The sequence below is a fragment of the Amia ocellicauda genome, chromosome 3 (assembly GCF_036373705.1).
Source record: "Amia ocellicauda isolate fAmiCal2 chromosome 3, fAmiCal2.hap1, whole genome shotgun sequence".
In the NCBI taxonomy this organism is placed as follows: Eukaryota; Metazoa; Chordata; class Actinopteri; order Amiiformes; family Amiidae; genus Amia; species Amia ocellicauda.
The window spans coordinates 19028086-19051727 of record NC_089852.1 but is presented as its reverse complement, the minus strand read 5'-3'; the positions used below and the strand labels follow the sequence as shown (position 1 = coordinate 19051727).

Genomic DNA, 23642 nt, shown 5'->3' with positions numbered 1-23642 from the left:
ATTTTTATGAAGTTGCTGTTTGACATGATATCTATTTATTGTGTGTGTCCCTAGGTCCTGAATCCAAAGAAGAAAGGGAAAAAGAAAAAATACATAAATTCTGGCACAGTAAGTTTAAAAAAATGTATGGCATTATTTGTTTGTTACACTGAGAAACTACAAAGTATAAATTAACATGTTTCTCCACCTTTTATTTCTCCCATTCTTCTCAACATAATCGTTTAATTACAAATCTGAAAACAATAACAAACAAATTAAACAAAAGAGATATTTTGTTTGGTTTGGTCTTGTTATTTTTTCCACTTTCCCTGTACTCTTCCAGTGCACCGGTATTTATATTTATGGAATAATTACTAAAATCGGAAATTAAAAGTAAATATTTTTACAGGGCTTAATCCAAGCAGGTTAAAGTAAATATCAATACAAATTATATTTTAAAAAAAGATATTGATTTTGTACAAATCTCCATTACAGTACTGGGTAGCTATGGGGCTATAGGGCTATGTTATATGAAAGACCAGTAACAGTACAAACATACCATCTTTGTTGTGCAGAGTTGCAAAATAGAAAAATAGATTGTATGTTTTAAGAGAAAATATGTTAATGTCGTTGGTGAAGGAGAAGAAGTTGGATTCAATACCGGCCTCAGTATCCACAGATGTAAAGGATAGCCACTGTCTCCTTACAACATAATAATAGTAGATAATAGAACAATAATAATAATAATAATAATAATAATAATAATAATAATAATAATAATACATTCAGTATCTCATTTCCATATTTATTTAAGCATTTTTAATATTTTACTGTTCTGAAAAATAAAGGGGACTAACCGTGGATATTTTGCTATGACATTTGTGGGACAATCACAGAATGGGTATGCTTTCTATTTACATAAATATGCCTAATAAACTATGGAATATGTTAAAAAAAATAATAATAATAAAAAAAAAAATGTAAGGCACATGTGTGAAGTCTATTGCTCCCAATACACTGGGGAAACATGACATTCAAAAGAATTGTTCAGGCTCAAGCATGCTTTTAGGGAAAAATATTAATTTATGCATTCGTCTCTGATAAGCAACTACTGCCACGGTTCCCTGAAAAGACTTGAAGGCACAAAAATGCAGGGTGTATAATAGTTTCACCACCATAGGGATAGAATTGGTCCCCCAGGAAGCAGGCTCCAGGTCATCTTTTTGATTATCCAGTAGCTCAATAATTGTGTGGTTGGCTAGACTGTACCTGTTCCTGATTTGTTCTTTTGATCTTGGTAAGGTTATAGTGTTTTTTTCACATTTCCTTTGAAAGGATCACTGATTGCAAGAGTTTGAAACATAGTTCTTAACTAATTCACACAATTGTAAGTGTTGCTAAGGCTAGGAGCTTTAGTACATCTAATTTTAATAAATGGTAAATACCTCATTTGCTGAATTTTCACCCCATGTTTGCGTAACACCCACAATTAAATATTAATCTTTGGCTTAACTCTATTTGAACCACGCAAAAGTCATTACACTTTTTACACGTTTAGTTAATGTCACCTGATATTTCCCGCTCATAAGCGACAGGTTTAACATAAACCTTAAACATGCGCATATATATGTATATTTAAAAAGGTCATGGCTTTATTTATTAACAGTTTGATATAATTTCATGCCTACAAGAAAAGCATAAAGTTGGGTGTGTTATTCTGTATCCTATTCTATATCTTATTCTATTTCCTTCCATTTTATTTTTTAAGGTAACTCTCCTGTCGTTCAAAGTCGAATCTGAATACACATTTGTGGATTTCATAAGAGGAGGGTAAGAAAACTTAATAAGAAGATAAGTTGCTTCCAAGCAGGTATTATGTGGGCTTGAGCTGTCACAAGACTAACTGGGGTTCCCCTAATCTCTCAAAGCACATTATCTTGTTATAAATCACCTCCCTGAATTGCCTTATTAATGTGAATGAAAGCTTTTTGTGCATATTTGTACTTTCATTTAATATGTAAACACCATGTGAACTGCTAAAAAAAATAATGTATATTTCACAATATTTTTCAGCCTGTTTTAAGATCCTTCTTCCCCATTGGCAATAGAAATAATAATGTAAAATAGGTTTGAAGGGAAAAATACTTAATACATACACATTAATCAATCAATCTCCTGATAAATATATGTAACCATATCTAAATGCCAGAAAGAGGTTATTCTCTATATTTACAAAGGAGAAACGCACATTTATGATCTACTGCTTTGAATACTGTTACAGACTCAACTATTTAATCTGTGTAGCACTGTTGACTTGCTCACAGTGAGGTTGAGAATGTAAATTACATTTTTCATCTCATCGGCAGATATCTTTTTGCTGCCATTTTATCTAGAATACAACATCAAATTGCTTGTTAAAACAGCAGTGGAGTACTGAAAAATATTATGTGGAATGTGAATTAAGCCAGTCAAGAAAGATTATATATTTGTCATAATGTCCAGATCCAAACACAAATTCGCACAAGCAGTCGAATTGCAGATCAAAACTCTGCTGTTAAAAAATTATGAAAACATAAACTATAAACCTTCTTCTCTGTGCATTCTCGAACAACACCCAGTGAGCATCGTGGAAGTTCCCTAAACTCTTTATTCAGTCCATATTACCTTATAACATCATTTAAGAGATATTTTAGAATGTATTGTTTAATTGGCCAGTTAGAAATTGATTAATAAGTTAAAATCAACTAGACTAAACACAGAAGGATTAGAAAATTAAGAATTTTCCCAATTACTTATGCATTCATGAGAACAAATTTAAAATGTCAGAGAGAGATAGGCTGCTGGTGGGTTTCTTTAAACATAGAAGGGGTATCTGGAGGTTGTTTAATGGATAGACAGGTGAAACACAGGTGGTATCTTGATTTAAATGTACATTTCACAGAAAAGAGGGGTTATCATAATTGTAAGTATAAAGGTTAAGATATATAGTACATGAGCTTTATTGTCAGTACTGTGTAGCCTCCCCTCTCCATAGTAATCTGGCAGTTTACCCATGGTTTGTCCATTGTTTTACCATACATGCACTGCTTTGACATGGTTTTCTATTATTTGAATCATGGTATGCTATACCTATCCATTATTTAGCATTATTTCACTTTACTTATCTACACTTTACGCTGGTATTTTAAGTCGTGCCAAATTTGTGTTTAATATTAATATTAATATTAAAGCTGAGTTAAAGCAATATAGATTCTTATTGTAGTTGTCATGAAGGGCTGGCTGTGTTTTTTAGGGATTGTGTGGCTATCCAAGCTCTGCTGTTCTTATGTGGGATACTTTTAGAATTCAAACAAGTCAAAGAGTGCAATTAAAATGTAATTACTAAAGTACTGAACACGTTCCAATCATATTTAGTATCTTAATGTTTTTATTCCATGTTTTCAAATATAATCATTTATGTAGTTACAGTTACAAAAGTGCCATTGGTACATTGAGCTTTTGTTCACTATAATTATTTGCTTTAAACCCATTTAATTGAATGAAAACATATTTTCACATGTTCACACACGTGCTTGAGGCCAGCTATAAAATTCAGTTCAATATTGTGTTCTGGCAGCATTTCTGAAACTTCATCAGTTTAACTTTGTCTTTGTGCTGGTGTACTCTGTGTTGTCTTTGAAGTTTTTTCTTCAGAGTATAGGGACACCCCATGGAGAATTGGCTCTGAATAAAAGGTCACTATAGGAGCCAGCTGCCTAACAGTGGAAGTGAGAATAGGGGAGAGCCCTGCTACAATAGTCCCCCCATTTGATCCTGGCTTTGAAATCTCTAATCTATAATTTAATCATTTCCAAATGCAAAAACTGTATTTAGTATTCAATTCAAGATTATAATCTGGCACATTTTACACATAACAGGGGGTGTATACTTTTCACTGTACCTAAAAGGAGACAGCTGTGTAGTGTGTGTGTGCATATTCTTTCTTTTATTTTTAATTTGTTGTTTCTCTAAATATATAATTGGCAGTTTATCTTGATTAAAGAACCATAAAACAAATCTTAAGTTGTTTACAAATAATGGATATCCAGTTGTGGACATCTTTTAATTTAAGAAATCTAAGAAATGAATGGAATAAATATCTAGTTTTTTTTATGCATGTTAAATTTAGATTCATTTTAACCTATTTCCTAAGGATTTGTAAGAGAAGCCTGCTAAGTCCAAAGTTGCTATATAATCCTACTTAGAATACTTGATGTTCTCTACTTCACAAGGGCTATTTTTATTTATGTATATATGCCCTTGCCAAGGGCAACTTACAGTTTTCACAAGAAACAATTTTAAAACATTAGAAAGTGCAGTAAATACAATCAGTGTAAAATACAATAAGCACACATTCTAGTACAAATGAGCAAACATTATTGAGTTCTGTCCCTGGTATGTTTTTAGGAGTGGACTAGTATAGGAAAAGGAGAAGGTTCAATAAAATGATGAAAGTGCTAAAAATACATAAGTAATCAGGAGCATGAGGTAGCATAGCATAATAAAAATGTACTTAAGAGCAAGAGTGCTGAGACATTGATGAGATTAGGCTGCAGTATAACAGGCAGTATAATTAGATTCTGAACAGGTGTGTCTTAAGCAGATGCCAGAAGGTGGATGCTGTGTATGATAAAACAACAAAATAAAGTCTTTAAAAGATGAAGAATTACAGATTTTCTCTAAAGAAATTAGTGTTTAAAGTATGACTTTGCCTAGACTACACAGAAATGTATTTTATTGATTTAATCTTGGGAAAATGTTTCAGCTATTGTTGCCAGGCAGCAGGGCTCTGAAACAGATGAGTAAACAACCTCACAGATCATTTAAAAAGCCATTAGCTCTTTAAATTAGTCAGAAAGAAATTGATTATTCATAAGTGTGCTACAAACCTTATTCATCATAGTGGCAAATAAAACATTGATTAATTGTGTGGAGGTATGTATTAGGACTGTCTAGTAGAGAGGCGATTACACAATCAAAGATTTCAGTTGATTCAAACGAGAGCCAGTCTAAAGTTTCCACAGTCCTTATTTATTCAAAGGGAATCTCTATAGTTTGAGTTCCACAAACTGATAACATATAATTGGTAAATAACTCTAATTTATTGAATACTATTTATTTAACTAAATGAATAGCAGAATAACATTGCAACTCTATACACCCTGAAGGACCTTGTAGGAATTGAACTTGCTAGTAAGGAAATGTCACTTAGTCAAATAAATTAGTCAGTACAATGATATAGATCACAGCATACAAGTCAGATACAAGTAGAACTAGGTACAGAAAGTTAATACAAAATGCTTATTCTTAACCTTGCAAACCCCTCATGACTTTCCATCCCTTTATTTCCTCACCTCTCAGTCATTCTGCATCACTGTGTATGAAGTCCGACCCCCAATATCTGTCTTATGTACTTATGTACTAGTAAAAGCAGGCAGAAGGGGGGGGGGGTTCCTGAGTGTGTGCATTGGCTTATAGGTGGCTGTGTTAGACCATGCATTCATGAGTTCCTGTGGTAATGAGGGTCCGTCCCCCTTTAGGCAGTATTCTCATTTTCAGATAACCAGAATTGTATTTACAAACTATCGTTTTATGAGGGAGGTTTTATATTTCAGTATACTAACATCAACCTGCAGTTTTACTGATTACCTCTAAAGGAATTTACAATTGATTGGGTTCACATATAATATTACATTTAATAAGATAAGGTTTTTGATTAAACCAAGGTCACGTTAATGTTAAAATAACTAATGGTGTGACCTTTTTTGCCTTTTTTTTACACTTACAGTGAGGGAAAAAAGTATTTGATCGCCTGCTGATTTTCTATGTTTGCCCAATGACAAAGAAATGATCAGTCTATAATTTTAATGGTAGGTGTATTTGAACAGTGAGAGAAAGAATAACAACAAAAAAAACCAGAAAAACGCATTTCAAAAAAGTTATAAATTGATTTGCATGTTAATGAGGGAAATAAGTATTTGACCCCTTCGACTTAGTACTTGGTGGCAAAACCCTTGTTGGCAATCACAGAGGTCAGACGTTTCTTGTAGTTGGCCACCAGGTTTGCACACATCTCAGGAGGGATTTTGTCCCACTCCTCTTTGCAGATCCTCTCCAAGTCATTAAGGTTTCAAGGCTGATGTTTGGCAACTCGAACCTTCAGCTCCCTCCACAGATTTTCTATGGGATTAAGGTCTGGAGACTGGCTAGGCCACTCCAGGACCTTAATGTGCTTCTTCTTGAGCCACTCCTTTGTTGCCTTGGCTGTGTGTTTTGGGTCATTTTCATGCTAGAATAGCCATCCACGACCCATTTTCAATGCCTTGGCTGAGGGAAGGAGGTTCTCACCCAAGATTTGATGGTACATGGCCCCGTCCATCATCCCTTTGATGCGGTGCAGTTGTCCTGTCCCCTTAGCAGAAAAACACCCCCAAAGCATAATGTTTCCACCTCCATGTTTGACGGTGGGGATGGTGTTCTTGGGGTCATTCCTCCTCCTCCAAACACGGCGAGTTAAGTTGATGCCAAAGAGCTCGATTTTGGTCTCATCTGACCACAACACTTTCACCCAGTTCTCCTCTGAATCATTCAGATGTTCATTGGCAAACTTCAGACGGGCCTGTACATGTGCTTTCTTGAGCAGGGGGACCTTGCGGGCGCTGCAGGATTTCAGTCCTTCACAGCGTAGTGTGTTGCCAATTGTTCTCTTGGTGACTATGGTCCCAGCTGCCTTGAGATCATTAACAAGATCCTCCTGTGTAGTTCTGGGCTGATTCCTCACCGTTCTCATGATCATTGAAACTCCACGAGGTGAGATCTTGCATGGAGCCCCAGAGCGAAGGAGACTGTCAGTTATTTTGTGTTTCTTCCATTTGCGAATAATCGCACCAACTGTTGTCACCTTCTCACCAAGCTGCTTGGCGATGGTCTTGTAGCCCATTCCAGGCTTGTGTAGGTCTACAATCTTGTCCCTGACATCCTTGGACAGCTCTTTGGTCTTGGCCATGGTGGAGAGTTTGGAATCTGATTGATTGATTGCTTCTGTGGACAGGTGTCTTTTATACAGGTAACAAGCTGAGATTAGGAGCACTCCCTTTAAGAGAGTGCTCCTAATCTCAGCTCGTTACCTGTATAAAAGACACCTGGGAGCCAGAAATCTTGCTGATTGATAGGGGATCAAATACTTATTTCACTCATTAACATGCAAATCAATTTATAACTTTTTTGAAATGCGTTTTTCTGGATTTTTTTGTTGTTATTCTGTCTCTCACTGTTCAAATACACCTACCATTAAAATTATAGACTGATCATTTCTTTGTCAGTGGGCAAACGTACAAAATCAGCAGGGGATCAAATACTTTTTTCCCCCACTGTACCAAAAAAATCTAAAAAGCAAAAATAATGTGTATGCTATTGAGCATATTATTGAAAATACCTTTTAAATTATTTGAAATGTTTAAATTGATGTAAGAAATATTTTCAGAAAATGTAAATTCCACATAATCTGTATGCTGTTTCACTGTACATTTCATGTGCAGTAGTTTGTCTGCTATTAAAATGACTAATTTATCAACATTTCATTAAACAGCAACATTATCTAACTGATATGCTTACATATGATTATTTACATTGTCACACTCCAAATGCTCAAGGAATGGTTCCTTTTAATAATGTATTGTTTTCTTTGTTTTATTTTACTTATTGCACAGTAACTCATTAGTCAATGAAAAGTTGAATAAGTTCAATATTCTACTTGGTCTAGAGGGCCTAATTAATTTCTGGGAATGAGATTCACATCTCAAATTCTAAAGAAGGGAGGATACATCATTTAAACATCAACAATCACACTTGCAGCTAGCTTAAGCCTGGAATACACTGCTGTCCCAATGCATTTCTCTGAAAGAGGTTGCCTGGCAAATATAAAACAACAACTACAAAACCACTGAGACCAGGCAATTGTGAGTTAATTGGGAGTTTTTCCTGGTGTATGATGTAAAACTGAGTTAGCAATATGTTTAATTCCATTTAATAATTATAATTGGGCCATGGGGCAAATCATTGACTGAAAGTGAAAGGGTTAGCAAATAGATAAAAGAATGTTGACAAGCTGAACATATGCTCTTTCACGTTCTGTTGCTCAATCTACTTGGGTGCAAACTATCAGTTACTGAGCTGTGAACAAATTCAATTGTATTTTAATTTCATAAAGAAGATACATCTCTAAAAAAAAAAAAAAACTTTGATAGATTTTATTTTATCCCCTTATCTTGAATGTACATGTCAATGAATCAGACTAAAAAGTCCAATACTTACATATTCCTTCAGTATTTACTGAAGCATTGGAAGTACTGACATGGAGTGCAAGTGAATATTCACTCTCTTGATGAAATGAGCATGCCTTGCCTTTGATTAAATCAATTGTGCAGCTCATGGTGAGAAAATATAATGAATCATAATGAATATACCTTTTTTGAATCATGTGTTTAAAAAAATGATGCTTTGTTTCTATATGTTTTCAATGTCTTTTGAATTCTCCTTTCTCTTTGCAGTACTCAGCTGAACTTTACTGTAGCAATAGACTTCACTGCATCAAATGGTAAGTGTTGAATTGTTCTAGAGCAGCTTTGGAGAGTTGCATTTCAATGAATGACCTTAAGTCATAATGAAATTTTCACAAAGCACCACGTATAATGCAAACAGTAAACAGGAAAAAAAGATAATGGAGAAAATGCACTAAAGCAAATGAAAAACTCATTGTTTATTAAATGTTTTCATCAGTTAAGCTTTCTGGTCCTATGGCTTTTTTTGCTTTTTAGTTTTTTGTGTTGTCATTTGCAAAGGATGTGTACTTTTCCCCCAGTGTCAATTCTTTCAAGTTGTTTTTAATAATCTATAGCTCTGTATTTTCAATAGTATTTGTCCTGTGCACTATGATGTTCTGATGAACATGTTGTTGCCACTTATTATAAGGACCTGCAGTGTAAGGTTCTCTTTATTCTTAGTCTACTGTCCTTGTCTTTAGGTAACCCTTCCCAGCCAACGTCACTGCACTACATGAACCCCTATCAGATGAATGCTTACGCCATGGCCTTGAAGGCAGTGGGGGAGATCATTCAAGATTACGATAGCGACAAACTCTTCCCAGCATACGGATTTGGGGCTAAGCTTCCGCCAGATGGGAAAATCTCTCATGCATTTCCTTTGGTAAGAATGAGTTTCTTCACACATATGTGCATGTGTTTCTACATTTTTCATTCACGAAATTTTGAATTTTCCTTTTACCCCCCTCCCAACGTGGAATGACCAACAAGACACACCACTACAACTCCAATCCTCACAGCAGGAGTTGCCATTGCTTGAGAACTACTGTTTGAATGTTTTTTTTTTTTATTAAGAAAAAACATCCAAAGTGTTTTAAACTGCAATATTATGTTATACAATGTAAAATTATATTTTATTATAATAAAAAAATAAAGTATTATATTTAACACTGGATGTGGGAAGTAACATAAACCGGAGATTGGCAAGCAGGCTAAAACAACTTTTTGGATGGAAAAGGCATCTTTGTCAGGGGGAAAAAAGTTTTGGTAAATTCATAATGTCTAAGTTAGGCTTAACACTTGTATTGAAACCAAGTTTAAACTTTATTTGATTACATTTAAAAAATGTATTGGCCAACCTATTACAATGAAGTTTAACACATTCTAACTGAGAATTTCATATTTTTGTTGGGGAAAGGATCAATTTGATAAAGTTAATATAAGTCATGTTTAATTTTAGGAAGTGTTTATGAAAAAAAAATAGTAGTAATTGATAGGCAGTCATCTTTTTTTTCATACAGTTTGTATAACATAAAAAACATTGATGAGTAAAGTACCCTGGATGTAGTGAAAGGCATGTAATTCTCAATATTTGTATGATTTAATTCTCTGACTGTGCTCCCCAAAATGTATCTGCATGACGCATCTGAAAAGCCCTGAATACAAAAACATTTGACTGAATATGCAGAGTAGATATGTATATGAAAGATTAACCACCAACAACATGATATTAATCACCAGGGAATATATCACAAAGTATTAATACAGTCTTGCAGTGTGAGCAAAGCATTAACAGACACAGAGGATATTTAATAGAAAATGTCAGAAATGCGCAGTTTGTAGCTAAAAAGTTATTCATCCATAGAAAATATATCTGTTAATACCTGGAGTAGTCCTTCCCTATCAGTTGCAGTGACAGAAATAGGGACTATGTGATTAATAATGAAAAGTCTTCTCATTCATGGTTTATCTCCCCAACTAATGTGTCTCACAGTCTGGATTGAATTCCCTACACTCAAGGGAGTAATTGGAATGATTGAGTTAAGCATGCTGTTATTTTCAACTGCACCATTATTTCAATTGCTCAATCAAAAGAATAACAAAATAGAATACTTATAGAATCTTTTGGGCTGTTTATAAAACTGTGGTGAGAAGTTCCAGTTTGTAAAAACAAAAGTCATGAGCACCCCAGAATAAACAAAACAGTGTTTTATTTGTTCACAATGATATATTTTGCTCTATTTGGAGGTTGGGGGGAGAGCTTGTTTTGGATAGAAATACTGAGTTTGAATATGTGCTCTCTGTATATTATATATGTAAGGGTTTCTATTTTATGTGTTTGTATACTGTGTGCTCTCTAGCAGTTGTTATTGGTAAACCCAGTAGTCCCTTACCCAGTGTCCTCTCTGGAACTATTGAGGTCTCAGGGGCCTGGGTTTTGGTGTAGACACACTAGGGTCCCCAACCTATTTATATTGAAGAGGTATTATACAGCAACACAGCAGATACCAACTTGAACACAAAAACACCACTGTAGTGTAGTGCCATCCAGAATGCCAGAGAGAGACCGATACGTTGTCTGTTTGTTGAAAAAGAGTGGGACAGGAGTGAATTGAAGCAACTCTCTCTAAGTTTAGCTCCAATCGAGCATGGCCTATTGGCCCTTGTTCCCAGTGCTACTACCCAGATAGCACAGCAGTGTTGGGCCAATGTTGTTTTGCTCATTGTGCCAATGTTGGCCCAACGTCATCATACATTTGTGGCTAATTCAGTGTCCTCTTAAAAATACAAACAAACAAACAAACAAACAAAAATCTGTGCCATCTTTACACTCTACACCTATACTTAAGAATGAAACCAGCTAATTGAAGAAAAATACAATGCGAAGAAAATGTGAACACTTCTGTTTTTCACATCTGACCAAATTGAAATACATTCGCAACATAATTAATTAACCACTTAGCTATATATTGTCATTTCAATTCACTATAAACTATTCTGCGATACAGAAAATAAAAAGCCTATCATTGATATTTAAAAAATGTTAAATATTTTAAAAATGGTCGAGGAAGTGAACTTACTTTCAAGCAGGCTCTTCAGTCTGAGGAGACACCTTTTCTCAATATGGTCTCGAGGAAGAGCGCTCGAGTGCTTTCAAATAGTGAAGCTGGGAACATTTTTGACAATATAAATTATATGTTTTGTGATTATTAAATTTATATGTATATGTATGATATTTTAAAGTTGTATAGGTCAATTTATAAAAACAAGTTGTACGGATATTGCATCTGTCTGCATTTATTTGGTCATGATCGCATTTCTGGTTGAGTATTACCTTTGTGGCCCTTGCTCTTTGTTTATTTATGTTATGGATTCAGTGAGCTTGGATCCGATACAAATGTATTATTTTATTAGTACAACCGGCCCCAGGAGTATTTTGAACCTTGATCATGAAATTAACTTTTCATTAATCTATACCAAAAGTGCAATTCAGTTGAGGAATATTGCTAATTGGGGTCTGTGAAACCACATGAAAGAATTTCCTTTATCTGAGCTTTTCAAATTTACTGTGACAAACAGACTAGGCATTAACAAGCTTTAGAGAAGCAGGAATTCTGATCATTAAATTAATTTGAAGCTAAGTGCTGGATAGCACAGACTTTGAATGTGCTGCTTTAGATACTTTTTTATTTCTGCCTGATCCACTTCTGTTTGCATAGCTACCAGTATTTCTGTATATTGGATTAGGAGTATGTATGTACAGAATCTGTGTAAACTTCAGATGTCTAAAGCTGACAGAAATGCTATGTCTGTGTTTCGCAGTGTGATGCTTTGTCACGTACCAGAAACACAAAACAGAAAAAAACTAAATTAGCATGAATTATAATTATTATTATTATTATTATTATTATTATTATTATTATTATTATTACTAGACACTAGACAAATAATAGTAACAATATGAATAGCTGTGAAATAAAATGCTTTATTTTATAGTAATATTTGCAATGTAGTGATGGAACTTCATATTCTGAAAGCTTTTCAGAATATCAATTGCAGAGCACAGTTTCATCAAAACAATAATATTCTTGAGGATTTTTCACCATAATTTTTTCATAAGTTTTCACATTGCTAATCAGGCTCCTAGCCTCCACAAGAAGAGAATTTAGGTTTATTTCTCATACAACCCTGCTGTCTTTTGTGGGCTAATGCAAAAATGAGCATCACTATGAATCTCCCTCAAGTCAGTACTGATTTACAACTTATCAAGGAAACATTTGAATGAAGGGAGCTTTTTCCTGCACTTTCTCTTTCTGATCCCTTTTAAAAATGGCCAAACCTGGCATAGGCACAGAACATTAAATAATTTGTTTGTTATACTGTACCAGTGTTCAATTTTTTTGGATGTAGCATAAATAGCAGTTATCGTGACATTGTCATGTGGAATCATTACTGTATAAATCAAAAGGATTGTTTCCCCATACTACTTTTTGTTTCTGTCATTTGTGTTTACTGATAAAGGACAGGATCCTAAAGGGGATTTCTCCACAATCCATGGCCTGTAAATAAGTGATGAATCTCCTCAGGATGTCTGATTGTTGTTCCTTATTGCATAAGAAAAAATGTGGCACTCCATGAAGTGGTAATTAATGTAAAATCTATCTGATATCTGGAAAAAAGTTTCAGATCACATTACTTTTTAATGAATACTGAATACCTTTTTTTTTCCCCTGAAGATGAAATACAGTCAAAATCTAATTCAGGGACTGCACAAAAGCTTTCAAATCCAGGTAGTCTTATATAAGACCTTAAAGGAACACTCAGTTTCAAAAATAATTAGTTTATATGTCTCCATGCATTAGTAGTGTATAAATAAAGTATCTGTTATTTTTCTGTTCAATTATACCATATTAGCACATTTCAACACCACAAATTGTTACCTACACGAAAGCTATTGCTCCTATCTATATCCCAAAAAAGTGCTATTTTCGTGTTTTGGTGCTATTTCAAGCTTCAGGAGCACACTATTTGTATTCCACGTGCAGTAATAATTGCAAACATGTTAATAATAATAATAATAATAATAATAATAATAATAATAATAATAATAATAATAATAATATCATCATCATCTTCAGCTCTGAGTTGTGCTTGTAATGACGTTTCAAATCTGAGATCTTAGCCATATGCAATCCATACATATGTTTGCTCATGATGGAACTTGTTAAATGGAATTATTTTTGTATTATGTTGAAATGTTTATGTTAAATGTAAAGTTCATGCTTTCTGGTTCATTGTTAAATAAATTCTCTTCAGGACTTCATCACTAGCTGTTCAGTACCATAACTATTCTTGGCAAGGCAATGTAGAGAGGGAAGTATTGATGGTTTTTGCTTATACTGCACATAAGATATGGATTTGCACCCTAACACTTACAATACAGTATATCAAATTAACAGTTTTTATTTCAGTGTCTTCAGAAGTCACTTTTAGCAATTGGTATGGGGTTCCATTATGCACCACTAAGAGTTGATTAAGAGATTCTTCGTCCCTATATAGCAAGCAAGTTGCTTTGAGTATATGAGAATAACTGAGATGAATCATATTGCATATTGCCATATAGCCCAGAGTGTCTGTGCATTTATTGATATGGGTGTCATGTTGAGTATCTAAACATAAAAGGGAAGTGTGCAGGCTGCAGCTACAAAGACTGCAGATTTCTCTCTCTCACTGAGTTTAAGACATTGCCACAGAACCAGCTTTGTTCATGAGTGACACTAATTAGGATCATTTAATACAAATTAGTTTCACTTGTCGTGTAACTGCTCAGAAACGTTTAAGAACTTTCCAGAACATTGGGCAGGGTAACTTTTATTAGAAATTACAGTAGGAAGACGATACATCAGCCAAAATATATCTTGGTTGTAGACTCTTTTTGACTACTGTGGATGATGTTTGAATGTAACCATCAAGGATGGTTATTGAAACCTCTAACATTGGATTCCATTATTTTTTATTCACAATGACACAATGCCAACACACAAACATGGTAGCTATGTATGATAGGTGGTATTTTAAGCATTCTTGCAGTGGAATGAGGTGGTTCTGATTTTCAGGTGATTTATTTTTCCCATTTTTTAACAATACAATAAATAAATACAAAGATACTGTCTGCTTTGCTGAATCCCTGCTATTAATCAAACACTTTTCAATCTATCTGTAGTGGCACTAATGTGAAACAGTGATAAGAGTTATTTTCTTGGATCTGGAGGTTTGCAGGTTAAACTCCTAGGTGAGGTATTACTTTGGTACCCTGACTACACCAATAAAAATCTAATTTTATAAATGAATATCCATGTAAGTTGGTTTGGATATAATAATTATGATAATAAAAATAAACAAATCATAATTATACTGTGTAACAGAAAATTAATGGGATCAGCTCATTCAAATTCAAAATAGGTGTTCCCGAAATAATGCTTGAAGCATCCTGCCTAACAATGACAGAGCTATAAAGGTTGCTTACAAATACAGCAAGCCCACAAGCACAAACATGATAAGGACTTACCTGTGCAAGACCACTGTTGTAATTCTGCCTAACCTAATTTAAAGGTAAAATAAAACAGGAATTTTAAATTAAGTAAAAGCATATCATATTCAGATTATAGTTACATTGTTGTTGGTCTCATTTCAGGATCATGTAATAAACAATAGATCTGGAGGATATGGAAGGTTGGTGCGCCATGTTCAATTATTAAATATAGGCTACCTCTTCATCAAGATAATTCCTGTAATCTGTTGGGAAATAAAGTCTGTGGAAATGCAAACAGTGTTGACTAATGTTGATAATTGAAAAATCAACATCGCAATCTATTTACTATTCATTATGCAAATATAATCTATACACACAGTTGTGTAGGAAATTCATTTGTTGAATATTCTGTAACGTTATCAGTTTCAAAATCAAAATTTTCGACAGCAAAAACAAACAAACAACAAAAAAACTTCTACCCACCAATTATAATGCTTTGATTTTTTTACTTGCTTTCTCTCCCCTATTTACTTTGATGGATATTATATACATATATATATATATATATACATATACATATATATATATATATACATATACGTATATATATATATATATATATACATATATATACATATATATATACATATATATATATATACATATACATATATATATATATATATATATACAGTGGGGGAAAAAAGTATTTGATCCCCTGCTGATTTTGTACGTTTGCCCACTGACAAAGAAATGATCAGTCTATAATTTTAATGGTAGGTGTATTTTAGCAGTGAGAGACAGAATAACAACAAAACAATCCAGAAAAATGCATTTCAAAAAAGTTATAAATTGATTTGCATGTTAATGAGGGAAATAAATATTTGACCCCTTCGACTTAGTACTTAGTACTAGTACTTAGTACAAAACCCTTGTTGGCAATCACAGAGCTCAGACGTTTCTTGTAGTTGGCCACCAGCTTTGCACACATCTTAGGAGGGATTTTGTCCCACTCCTCTTTGCAGATCCTCTCCAAGTCACTAAGGTTGGCCCTGTTCATTGTCCCTTTGATGCGGTGCAGTTGTCCTGTCCCCTTAGCAGAAAAACACCCCCAAAGCATAATGTTTCCACCTCCATGTTTGACGGTGGGGATGGTGTTGTTGGGGTCATTCCTCCTCCTCCAAACATGGCGAGTTGAGTTGATGCCAAAGAGCTCGATTTTGGTCTCATCTGACCACAACACTTTCACCCAGTTCTCCTCTGAATCATTCAGATGTTCATTGGCAAACTTCAGACCGGCCTGTACATGTGCTTTCTTGAGCAGGGGGACCTTGCGGGCGCTGCAGGATTTCAGTCCTTCACGGCGTAGTGTGTTACCAATTGTTTTCTTTGTGACTATGGTCCCAGCTGCCTTGAGATCATTAACAAGATCCTCCCGTGTAGTTCTGGTCTGATTCCTCACCATTCTCATGATCATTGAAACTCCACGAGGTGAGATCTTGCATGGAGCCCCAGACCGAGGGAGACTGACAGTTATTTTGTGTTTCTTCCATTTGCGAATAATCGCACCAACTGTTGTCACCTTCTCACCAAGCTGCTTGGCGATGGTCTTGTAGCCCATTCCAGCCTTGTGTAGGTCTACAATCTTGTCCCTGACATCCTTGGACAGCTCTTTGGTCTTGGCCATGGTGGAGAGTTTGGAATCTGATTGATTGATTGCTTCTGTGGACAGGTGTCTTTTATACAGGCAACGAGCTGAGATTAGGAGCACTCCCTTTAAGAGAGTGCTCCTAATCTCAGCTCGTTACCTGTATAAAAGACACCTGGGAGCCAGAAATCTTGCTGATTGATAGGGGATCAAATACTTATTTCCGTCATTAACATGCAAATCAATTTATAACTTTTTTGAAATGCATTTTTCTGGATTTTTTTGTTGTTATTCTGTCTCTCACTGCTAAAATACACCTACCATTAAAATTATAGATTGATCATTTCTTTGTCAGTGGGCAAACGTACAAAATCAGCAGGGGATCAAATACTTTTTCCCCCCACTGTATATATATATATATAGCTCTAGTGTAGTGAATTCATAATCTAGCTTCTTTGTACCTGTCAGAGTTTGCTGGTCCTTTATGTTCTGTCTCATTACCTCAGATCCTCTGGTGACCATACATTTAGCCTTTACACTCCTAAAATCTTCCTCACTTTATTAAAGCTACTTCTCTGACAATTTCTAGGAATATATTTCAAACGTGTCTATTTATTTTTTAATGCAATTGAATTGTGTTTATTTTAATCTTTTCAATGTTGTAATGTTTTAAATTCTGTGTTTATAACCCCTTTGGTCACTGTGTGTACAACAGTGTTGTATCAGGCAAAAATGTTAACAATGGGGAGTTTACATGCAGTGTTTTAACTCATGAAATGTGCATGTTTGGCCGAAACCTTGGGAAAATAAGGCTTGCAGCCAAAAAATTCACGGTCACAATCCTAAATACTCGAGTAAATGATGTAAAAATGATGAAAACACAGGAGAAATTTGCCCATTTCTACATGTAAACTTACATTTCACATGTAAATTCTACTGATGGACGTTTCATGGTTAGCAATGGTGTATTGAGTATAAATTGTGCCCTATAAAAAAAAAAAAGATGATAATGATATAGCAGTCTAAGGATTACACAACCCCTATCTTAACTGAACTGAGTTGATTTTCAACTGAAATCAACTGAAAGCAGTTTTTTCTAGGCCAAATCAGTGTTTAACAACCATTGAAAACACATCACTTCTAAATAAGTACTGTTTAATTCACAATGTGAATTTGTTTTATTAAACAAATAGAAATAACCAAAAAACATTGTTTCAAATAAAGGGTGTGACTTTTTGGGGATAGCACAGAGAAGGCACTTCCTGTAGTCTTTAAGGTTAATCAACTTTCCAGGATAGATATTTGATCAGCCCTTCATGTAGAACTTCTCCATCTCCTCCAGGTGCTTGTGGACTGCTTTGTTCAGTTCATACACCACATTTTATTGGATTTAGGCCTGTGGATTGTGATGGCAAATAAAAAATCTAGATTCTGTGCTCCCTTAACCATTTGGTCTGAATTTGTGCATTGGATCATTATTGTACTGGTCCATTAATTTATATTTAAATGTATATGTATATATGTGTATATGATTGATAGAGAGAGAGAGAGAGAGATAGAGAGAGAGAGAGACAGAGACAGATAGTGGCATAAAATAGTAGAACAGAATGCAAAATGTAAACTCCCAGCTGCCCTCGAAGTCTAGCGCTCTCTACTGTCTACATTCTCCTCCTCACTCACCTCAGCCAAGAAGTCTTACTTCCAATCACTCTTTGAATCCACTGTCAACAACCGCAGCAAACTCTTCTCCACCTCCTCCTCCATCCTTGCCCCCCCTCCCCCTCCTCCTCCCTCATCTCTCACTGCTGATGATTTCGCCTCCTTCTTCTCCTCCAAGATTGCAGACATCCGCAGGCTCTTCAACAGTCCCCCCTCCTCTCCCATCACACCCAAACCTCCCTCCAATCAAGCTTCCTTTTCTTCATTCTCACCTCTCTCAGATGCTGAAGTTTCCGCTCTCCTCCTACATCACAAACCTACAACGTGTGCCCTGGACCCTTTCCCTTCTCGCCTCCTCCAAGCGACCGCTCCTTCTTCTCCCCTTCATCTCCTCCCCTTCATCTCCTCCCTCCTCAACTCCTCACTCTTCTCTGGCTGTTTCCCCTCTACATTTAAACAAGCTGCTGTCATCCCACTCCTCAAGAAACCAACCCTTGACACCACCTCTCCTCAGAACTACCGCAATGTCTCCCTACTCCCCTTCCTCTAAAAGACTCTTGAGCGTGCTGTCTACCGTCAGCTCTCTGATTTTCTGTCCCAACACTCACTCCTTGATCCTCTGCAATCCAGCTTCCACACAGCTCACTCCACTGAGACGGCTCTCCTGGCAGTCACTGACTCCCTCAGCTGTGCTCGAGCGGCCTCCCTCTCCTCAGTCCTCATCCTCCTTGACCTCTCCGCAGCATTTGACACCGTCAATCACTCCATCCTCCTCTCCTGCCTCGCTGACCTTGGAATCTCTGGGACTGCTCTCACCTGGTTCTCCTCCTACCTCAGTGACCGGTCCTACCAAGTGACATGGCGAGGTTCCTCATCCACCCCCCAACCTCTCCTCACAGGCGTTCCCCAAGGCTCCATCCTGGGCCCCCTCCTGTTCTCTCTCTACACTTGCTCCCTGGGCCCCCTCATCGCATCCCATTGTTTCTCCTACCACTGCTACGCTGATGATGCCCAGATTTTCCTGTCTTTTCCCTCTTCTGACCCTCTCATCCCCTGTCGCATCTCTTCCTGCTTGTCTGCTATCTCCGCCTGGATGCACTCACACCACCTCAAGCTCAACCTCTCCAAATCTGATCTCCTGTTTTTTCCCCACTCTTCCTCACCTTCTGCTGACTTCCCCATCTCAATCCCCTTGGAATCCACCACACTCTCTCCTTCTTCCGCTAAAAATCTAGGAGTCACCCTCGATCCTGCGCTCTCCTACACCCAGCACATCACCACACTGACACGCACGTGTAGATTCTTCCTGAGCAACATACACCGAATCCGTCCATTCCTCACCAACTACTCGACTCAGCTGCTCGTCCAGTCACTGGTCCTCTCCTGCCTGGACTACTGCAACTCCCTCCTGGCCGGCCTGCCTGCATCTACTACCCGCCTGCTCCATCTCATCCAGAACTCTGCGGCTCGTCTGGTATTCTCTCTGCCCCGATTCGCACACGCTACTCCACTGCTCCGCTCCCTCCACTGACTCCCGATACCGGCTGTCTCGACCACACTGCACCAAGCTACCTTCAGACACTCGTCTCTCCATACATCCCCTCCAGACCACTGCGGTCTTCTAATGCCAGAAGACTAACTCTGCCTCCTCTCCACTCCCCTTCCTCCAGAGTTGCTCCTTCTCATCCCTGGCCCCTAAATGGTGGAACGACCTTCCCACCAAAGTCAAAACAGCATAGTCCTTGACCTCATTCCGGCGCTTACTCAAGACACATCTTTTCAGACAGTACTTATAATATTAGTCCTTTTAACCCCCGTCAGATAGCACTTCACAGATTGTTATTATGCTTCTTGCGTTTTTGATTTGTTTCCTCCTTGCTCCCTTTCCCATAGCCCCTGACTGTGACCCTACATCTTGACAGCACTTAGCTTTTACCGTCCAGGATGTAGGACCTCACTTACTGTACTTGCCTGTGTAAATTGTAAATTGGAAGTTGTAATTATTTTGAATTGCTATGTTTTATGTAAATTTAATTTGTAATGATTGATGCCTTTACTTAGCTGTATTTTTGCACTTTGTTTTGCACTTATGTTGTAAGTCGCCCTGGATAAGGGCGTCTGCCAAGAAATAATAATAATAATAAACTGAAGAAAACTAAGAGGAGGTACAGTACTGGTGTCCTGCTGCTTAGAAATTAATTGATTGTACTGTTAGAAATTATTCTGAATCCAAACATACACACACTAACAATCAGGGATCGGCATCGTGTCTGTGTCTGTGGTAAAAAAAAAAAAAAAATAGAGGTTTATGGCAATTAATTCAAAATATCTTACGAGCTGTTGAGAACAATACATTATACTTATGAAACCTAATATAGCAATTGGAAATTTAGTCTCTGCTTTTCTCCATAGACTTACAATGATGAAAATATTGATGACACTGAAGCATAGAAGCCTTGTTATCCAATCAGAAAGTGTTAGCTATGTTCACATATGGATCCTGGGTTTGATCAAAGCTTGGGGGTCTGTCTGTTTGTAGTTTGTATGTTTTCCCCTTCTTTGCATGCTATTAAGTTAGCTACACACTTTATATGAAAGCTGATTTCACCCCATCCATGTGTGACTGAGCCCATTTGGTATATGAGCACGTTACAAGTGATGTAACCCCCTCTGTAAGTCAGTACAGTGATGAGCCTTAGTCTTTTGGAATAGCTTATCGCTCTACTGGCTGGATGAAGCTGCTGCAGTGCGGAGCACCTGGGGAGGGGCACCTGTGGTGCGTGGTTTGAATCCTGAGCTCTGACCACAATGGCTACACATGTCCATCACTGAGTCCGATCATTTTGTCAAAATGCATACTCTTTATTTTGTGTATTTTATCTAGTCTGCCAAGAAATAAAAATAATAATAATAATAGTTGAGCAAATATGTTTTCTCCTTCTTTCCACAATTATTACATTTGAATGAGTCAGAAGTTAAGGTTAAATTAAAGCTTGTGTTTTTATAGGTATTGTGTTTTGGGTATTTCTTCTGATTTGTGGCAGTGGCAGTGGCAGTTAACTAACAAAAATCATGCACTCTTTTAAATATTGTTTTTAGCCCTAGGTGCAAAGTCTCAAATGTGTTCTTCCAATTTTGATTGCTCTTATAATGTAACAATCCAGATGCGAAATCCCCATGATTGAAATCAACTAAATGAAACAGATGATTGGCACCCAATAAACTGTTAGGTTGCAGTTTTTTTGGCATAGAGTCAGGTCTAAGATTAAAACTGAAATTGTCATCATGCAGATGTATAAATTCCAGGATTTACTATGGTCTTAAAAACTACAATTAAAGTCACTGTGAAAAAATGACTGACCTATACTATTATTCAGTCTGTTTTATCATTATTACTACAGTATAATAAAGCTCACACACTTTGGCATAATTGAATGCCAGTGAAAATATAACTCTTCACTTACTGTAAAACATTCCTTTGTCATTTTCTTTCTCCCATATAAAAGTCAAAAGGCCTTTTATTTGACAGTTTTGTACTTCATTGTTATTCATGGAACTATTAATACAGTGAAAAGATATTTCCAGTGTTAGGTTACTTTTTGTTAACTGGATGAAATTAAATTGACAGTGAATGAACCAGGATTTGTGTCTGGTTTTGGATGAATGGAATAAAATTAGCAACTTTAAAATGAGACTAAAATATAAACTGTTTTTAATACAAGATAAGTCAGAAAGACAACACTTCAAATACTAAATGTAAACTATCTTTCTTTTGCAGAATGGTGACAATGAGAACCCCAATTGTATTGGCATTGAGGGTGTTTTAGAAGCCTACTTTCAAAGCTTACGAACTGTACAACTGTATGGACCAACCAATTTCGCCCCTGTTATCAACCAGGTTGCAAGGTAAGAAATTAAAAGTCCTAATGTAACTCCTATAGTGTCAAGTAACACTGAAACAGGCCACAACACATTACAGTCCCTAATACTTCCATTATATTTTGTTGGATCTCCAATTACTTTGTTTTTCTAACCATGACTGGCAGAATACTTCAAGTTTTCATCTGGTCAAAGCAAGAGCACAAAAAGGAAATAAAGAACCAGCTCTATCCCTACCAGAATTATTGACTGCAGTGGAGCAATGGTAGCATGCTCAATAATTAATTGTTTTATACCCTAGTGGTCCTGGAGAGCTTCATGTCCATGCTCAATCAATGTATTGTCACTGCCTCCTCACACATACTTAATAACATATGCCTGGTCCAAAATATCCCCTCCACAACCCTTCCACTTATACAGTCCTGTGGAATTAATGTCCACTGTTTCCACTGTGACACAATACCTTTCACATATTTTATGCAGTCTGCGCTTTAATGATCTGCTAGTCTGCCTTATTAATGCTACGATGTTGTTTTTTATAGTGGCTATTTTTAACACACACTAAGGCATGCCTGGAAATGATCTCCCCTCAGTGAAAGCAGTGTCCATATTAAACACCTCATTAGCAGTATTTGAGACCCTCATTTACATGTATTTCCTTGCATTAATATTGCATCATATGTAAATGACTTCAACATCAGTGATGTTTAACACATTGCAAGCATTTTACTAGTGGAAAGTATGTTAGTGAATACTACTTCCTGATAAGAAATCAAGAAGAGATTGAAAATTGAACATTTAGTGCGAATGCATTATAGGTCAGGACAACAGCTGTCTCACACAAACCACAGCACTTGGTATAGATCAGAAAATCAATTAATTTTACATTTAAAAATATAATGATCATATAAAACCTATATATCACAAGAAATGTAAGACATTGAAGTATTTCATTCGTTCTATTATTAGTTTATTTTTGGAATGAATACAGAAATGTACATTAACAAAGAAATGTATGTTATACCATTTTTATTCTGAAAAATTAACTTGGCGTATAAACACTTAATTCATTTATAAAAATCCTCAACATGTTCTTTTTAAAATACACAGAAGTTTACAAAAACTATTCAAAAGATATCAGTTTTGCAAGGTAATATATCTAGAAGCTTGTCAAAACTACATGTTTGTCTCTGACTTGTTGCAGATGTGTCCTTTCATCTTTGCTGAGAAATCAGCTATTGGGTTGTGCTATGTTGATTAAATCTCAGACTATTAACTTCTGTGTATTTCTTAATCTTAGGTGTTTTCTGTTGTGGCAATTCTGTAATGTTGGTCAAAAAGGGTATTCTGAGATTTAGGTTGACCAGCTGAATTAAACAAGAAACATCTTAAATCTGTACTGTACTGTACTGTACTGTAAATAAATAAAAACCCAGATTTTCTACTTCTGGAACCCCTTTTAACCAAGACCCAGCGGTCGCCCTGATATAATTTCCATTGCCACTGAAGCCATTCAATGAGTACAGGAGAGGCAGTCAGAATCAGAGACTAGGCGGACTGAATCAAGACAATTTTCTATCTCTTT

At 36.2% G+C, this 23642-nt stretch overlaps 1 protein-coding gene across 1 annotated transcript in view; it reads left to right on the top strand.

Moving 5' to 3' along the window:
* The window catches only part of cpne9 (copine family member IX), a 334194-nt gene that overhangs the window by 270096 nt on the left and 40456 nt on the right, over positions 1-23642 (top strand). Inside the window, exons 13-17 of the mRNA XM_066698379.1 lie at positions 55-108; positions 1748-1809; positions 8568-8614; positions 9041-9222; positions 21957-22084. Of these exons, the coding sequence (XP_066554476.1) occupies positions 55-108; positions 1748-1809; positions 8568-8614; positions 9041-9222; positions 21957-22084 (473 nt within the window). The remainder of the gene's footprint in view (positions 1-54; positions 109-1747; positions 1810-8567; positions 8615-9040; positions 9223-21956; positions 22085-23642) is intronic.